The sequence below is a fragment of the Strongylocentrotus purpuratus genome, unplaced genomic scaffold (assembly GCF_000002235.5).
Source record: "Strongylocentrotus purpuratus isolate Spur 01 unplaced genomic scaffold, Spur_5.0 spur5_scaffold_21, whole genome shotgun sequence".
Taxonomy (NCBI): Eukaryota; Metazoa; Echinodermata; class Echinoidea; order Camarodonta; family Strongylocentrotidae; genus Strongylocentrotus; species Strongylocentrotus purpuratus.
This window is the reverse complement of record NW_022145607.1, coordinates 42020234-42025671: the sequence shown is the minus strand read 5'-3', so window position 1 is coordinate 42025671 and position 5438 is coordinate 42020234. Positions and strand designations below refer to the sequence as shown.

At 39.1% G+C, this 5438-nt stretch overlaps 1 protein-coding gene across 1 annotated transcript; it reads right to left on the bottom strand.

The window, feature by feature from the left end:
• Positions 1-1336: 1336 nt before the first annotated feature.
• On the bottom strand, positions 1337-4177 carry LOC115927977 (solute carrier family 22 member 6-B-like). Its single transcript, XM_030994409.1, has 3 exons — positions 4064-4177; positions 3136-3239; positions 1337-1496 (listed from the first exon to the last, which is right to left on the bottom strand). The coding sequence occupies exons 1-3, from the start codon at positions 4175-4177 to the stop codon at positions 1337-1339; spliced, it is 378 nt and encodes a 125-aa protein (XP_030850269.1).
• Between the last annotated feature and the right edge of the window lie 1261 nt (positions 4178-5438).

Genomic DNA, 5438 nt, shown 5'->3' with positions numbered 1-5438 from the left:
CGATAAAAATAAATATAAAATGTAGAAAATCTATTAGATCCGAGAACCATAATTCGGACAGGGAGAACCTTTTCATAATATAGCCCTATTCGAACGATTTAGCTTAGGTTCTGACCTAGGTATAGTGTTCAGTCTAAAGTTTAAGTTGAATATCCGGTTAGTCAATGATAGTGAGAGCAGTATGCGTGCCACCAGAGCATGTCTAGTAGAAAGTGTTTTAGTCGTTTTAGAATTTTAGCTGAGTGGAACCTAATTGAACAATAATAGGGTGATTGCCAATGATGTGTATAAAGGCGTTACGTATGCTGTGTGATAACTGAAAATATTTTTTATCAAACGAGAAATGTATAGAACCAATAAAGAACACAGATTAATTGAGTTTGTAAAAGTTACGAATCCATGTTGCAATTTATTTACAAGATTGATATACACACGCACATACACCCAAACACCCGCGCGTACACACGCACATACACCCGCGCGCGCATACACACCCCCCCCCCCCACACACACACACACACGTATATTTGGGTTCCAAATTGGTTGCATGTGGGGAAGGTGCCCCCATTCATTCAAGAGGACACTTTTTTTCTTTTTATTTGGTCACGAAATTTTCTAATTTGACATTTTGCTCCGTTTGCGGGGGGGGGGGGGGGTGGGGTAAGGACACCTATTTAGGTAGGCCATTGGCATTTTTTTTTTTTTTTTTTTTTTTTTTTTTGTTGTTATAATTAAATTAAAAATATCTTTTTTTGACCGGGGGGCACGTCCCTGTTTTTCAGTATATTTTGGGCGAGTTTAGGGCTGATTTTAACATATTTTTTTTTGGCCGGGGGGGGGGAGGAACGTGTCCTCTGTGTCCACCCCCCCCCCCCCCTGGATCCGCTACTGTTACCATGCATAAAACAGACCCGCCGAAAGTTGCCATCTGACCAAAAACTCCCTCCTCTACTCTAAATCTTTATCTATTATAATATAAAGACATAATTGCGTACTGAAAAGACCAAATTGGCGACGGGACACATTTTGATCCTTGCAACATGCATAAAATGGTATGTTTGGCGTTTAAGATTGCTCCCCCAAAAAGAAAATTAATATCTATATAATTATAAACAAATGATAATAATACAAGCGGGCCGAAAATGACAACCAAATGACAACCAAATTATCTTCTTCTTTTTTTGTTGGGGGGGGGGTGCCTAACAGTCACACCGCCCAAACTGACTCCGCATCGACCGATTCTTGGCGATTGGAGGTCTTTTGTCTGTTTGGTGTCGGTATCGTTGGTGTGTATATAGCAACTAAGTAAGAAAGGCTAGGCTTTGGTGAGCTCTAACTAACCTATCAAGTGGGAGACGTTAATCATCCCGTAACATCCTGCAGCATGAAAAGTCCTCGCCACGACGAAAGTTATGTAGTTCGGAGAAAAAGCAGCACCGACACCGAATACAACCACGAGAACATTGGAGATGATGAGTGTTATTTTTCTTCCATATCTAGAAACACAGATAAAGAATACATGATTAGAGTTTCTTCATGAAGAAACTGATGTACTAGCACTGAGTACCAGAGTCTTAAATAATAATAGTAGTAGTTATTAGTTTAGTAATAATATCAATAACAATAATAGGACAAATGATATTAATTATAATAAAGTAATAATATTAATAACAATAATAAGAATATTAACAGGTCTAGTAATGATAAAATAATAATAACGATGATATAAACAATAATAATAATGATAATGATAATAACAATAATAATGATAATGATAATAACAATAATGATTATAACAATGAATATATTGATAATAATATGTCCATTTATATAGTACAGTTACTATACTTTACTGCACTTAATACAAAGTATCATATTGTTCCTCCGGCTGTAGCTGAGCCTCCATGATAAGGTTCTAAAGCATTCAAGGAATTTTTTCTTAACGGGTACCCATTAACTTAACCTGGATCGAGAGTGACACCTGCAGATTAATGTCTTGTCAAAGGAATTATGCTGCAAGGAGACTCGAGCTGCAAACCATATGACCCACAGTCCAGTGAAATATCCAGGCGCGGATTCAGGATTTCTTAGGGGACGGGGCCCAACTTTTCTCTTTTTTTTTTTGCTCCCGAAAATTTGAAAAGTCGCTCAGTGGGGGGGGGGGGGGGGGGGGGGGGGGGGGGGTAGTGAGCACATTTTTTTTTTTTTTTTTTTTTTTGGGGGGGGGTCCTCGAAAATTTAAAAATGTGCACCCCCCCCCCCCTTGACCACCAGGGGGGGACCCAACCCCCCAAAAAGGTAAAAATCACGTGTTTTTACATGGTTTTTTTCTCAAGGGGGGGGGGGCGGGCCCCGCCCCCCCCCCCCCCCCCTGGATCCGCCACTGGATATATCCACAAGATTCTACGTATCTGTGATGAAATATCAGTGATGGAGCAAGCTATAGGGGCGCTTGTCACCCCACCCATTCCCCAAAATCGAATTGAAGCAAATCTAAAAGGGGGAGATAGCACGACATTGAGGAAGGGAAACATATAAAGGGGATGCGGATAAGATAAATCACCGGACTGTAAATTACAAGGTGTCGCGCTGTTTGAATCCCTGTCATGACTATGACGTCCTTTGTCAAACTGTAAACCAGGTGTAGTGAGTGGGTACATGATAAGATAATTCTTTCTTGAATGCACTGTGCGTTAATGAGGGAGCTTAAAACAGGTAAAATAAATTTCAAAGTCCTTGGGAAACGCCTAGATACATAATGTATCAAAAAATTCCCAATTAAAAAATGGATCATTTTCATTATCATAAATCATATCGTGACAATTATTAACCGACAATGCTATTACATTTTCATGAAAAACCCTGCCCTACTCCATCTCCCCCATCACAGAGCATTTCTTCCACACCAGTGCCCCTCCCCCCGCCCCCGCCCCGCGCCTCCTCACCCGTCATTCGAGCCAGAAGGGCACACATTTTTTTCAAAACATATTCAGTTTAGAAATCGGACCTTTTTTTAACTGATAAGAGAACATTTATTCGAGAAATTTTATCGCTTCTTTTTCGTTCTTTGTTATATCAAAAACACAATTATAAAGCCACTGACTTTTCGTTTAATAGTGTTGACCTTAGGCCTACCTATCTGCAATTGCACCAAAAAGGACAGAGCCTATGAGTACGCCTATGAAGAAGATGGATTGAGACAGATTGATCAGGTATTTCCGGCCACAAACCAGGTCAAACTGCAAGGAAATCCAAAAGAAATCAACAACTATGTCATTACATTGCTGATGTAGATACAATTTTTTACGCATTTCGGTTAACCTTTAGATGAACGAAAGTGCCTTGAAATGAAGAAATACAAATTTCCCATATCCCTCTCCAGATAATAAATAGCTCATATATGTATTCTTATCATAATGACTGCTCACTTACCATAACCAAATAATGTATTTTTCAAAATTGTTAGCAATGGCTTGCCGGATTAGTAAATGCATATTTGGAAGGCAAGGTTATTGCTTTCATCATCAAGCTCTTTTTTAAAGATATTCTATTGAAAGTTTGACTCTCACTTGGTTAGAAATAATCAGTAGTCATTTCTGCATATTGAATTGCCACCACTTTCTGGCGAATAGCTGACACTTCCCTTTCATTAACAGATCTTCAAATATGAATTTAGTCAAATCAACCGTTAACCGATTTCTGTCACAATTATTGCTATTAAACACATGTAAGATCAAATCACTCTTTGCAGCCAATCTTTCACATATCAGGGAGGGCTGATATAATCAATAAACGTCTAATGAAAAGACAACACGTATCGTGCAAGAAATGTAAACTTTAATTTATTACAACATGAGAGTGAAGAAGAAGAAGAAGGAGAAGAAGAAGAGGGAAAAGAAGAAGAAGAAGAAGAAGAAGAAGAAGAAGAAGAGGAAAAAGAAGAAGAAGAAGAAGAAAACGTCAACGACGACGACGAAGAAGAAGAAGAGGAAGAAGTAAAAGAAAGATGAGAAAAAGGAGTAGGAGAAGGAGGAATAAGAAGAAATAGATGTTTTATGCCTACCGACTGGGTAAGGGTGTATGCTGATAACGCCCTGTCGTGCACCCATCCTTGATCACATGACATGAAGTCATAGCGAGGTCCACTCTGATTGGTGTTTTCCGAAAAGTATGCCATCGCATCACTAAACGATACATGGGAGACATCGTACTTGTGACATTGATCGTATACAATCGTATCGTCGTCTGCTACGGAATGTGGAATGCTGAGATATTTTTTGTAGAATGAGCAATCGCTCTCATTTAATCCCAACCCAGTGCAGTCAGCGTTGTTCCATTCAGATACCTATGCAAGAAGTAAAAAATTGACTTCAAACCGAATCTTTTGTTACAGTTTAGTGTTATTCATCAAAATACAAAATATATGCAAATTTCTATTGTAGTATACTTTGATCACGTTTCTTAACTTGCAGGACGATAAATTAATAAGCGCATAAGGGAGATGTAAATTGGTATAGCAGTAAAGAACATTACTTTTCAGTGGCGTAGATGGCCAGATGCACGACCCCGATTCTATCGAATTCCCCCCCCCCCCCCACCCCCGAAAAAGGAGGGAAGAACAGTAGAGAAAATGTAGGGAAGAGGGAGAATGACGAACGAGGAAGATATAAATACCTCCTCCCATTCATTCCTCTCTCCCGGTCAACAAACCGATTAATACGATGATTCCCCTCTAGCGAAGCTAACACAAAAAACACCCCTTTAAATGGGGGAGGATCCGCAGGAGGGAGGGTTGTTACGTGAAACCCCTGGTATCGATCACGTGCGACCATCCTCCACTGGGTATTGGTGGGATTTTTTTGTTTGAAACTTTGAATAGTTTTTAAATCACCTCATTCTAGTTGTACTTGTTTAAGTTCAAGTATTGTACCATCAGAGACCTCCACCGGTTAAAGGTTAATTTAAAACTAACATTTGATTTATTAGGAACATAGTTTAGTTTTGGCAATAACCGTGTAAAAGTGTTGAAGACAAGCAAATAGAATATCATGTTGTGAAATATTGGTCCAATAAATGAAATGTACAGCCTGCACGCTAAATCTAGGCTCTATTGACTAACGCCACAACAATAACTGAATATAAAACAGATTGCATGATAAATATCTACCTCGTTAGATCTATATTGCCTTATCTAGCTTTAGCTCTGTTTAGTTTCACTGTTTTGACAACCTAGGACAACCGCTACAACCTTTACACTAGGATGTTTACACGTCGCAAAGGAAACAGTGGCGGGCGGGGTATACTAGAAATTAGGAGACAGTGAGATGAGATAGGGTGTCCAGAGAAAATGTTTCTGCACGGATATAAAATGCGGAAATGCAGGAATTAGACTCCCAAAACTGGCATTTTCCGATTTAAAAAAAAAATCATATTGTTAT

Coding starts and splice junctions, on each gene's coding strand:
- LOC115927977 (XM_030994409.1), bottom strand. CDS start 4,177: ATGGCATACTTTTCGGAAAACACCAATCAGAGTGGACCTCGCTATGAC. Junction 3,240..4,063: donor CATACACCCTTACCCAGTCG/GTAGGCATAAAA, acceptor ATTTCCTTGCAG/TTTGACCTGGTTTGTGGCCG. Junction 1,497..3,135: donor TTTGGTGCAATTGCAGATAG/GTAGGCCTAAGG, acceptor CTGTGTTTCTAG/ATATGGAAGAAAAATAACAC.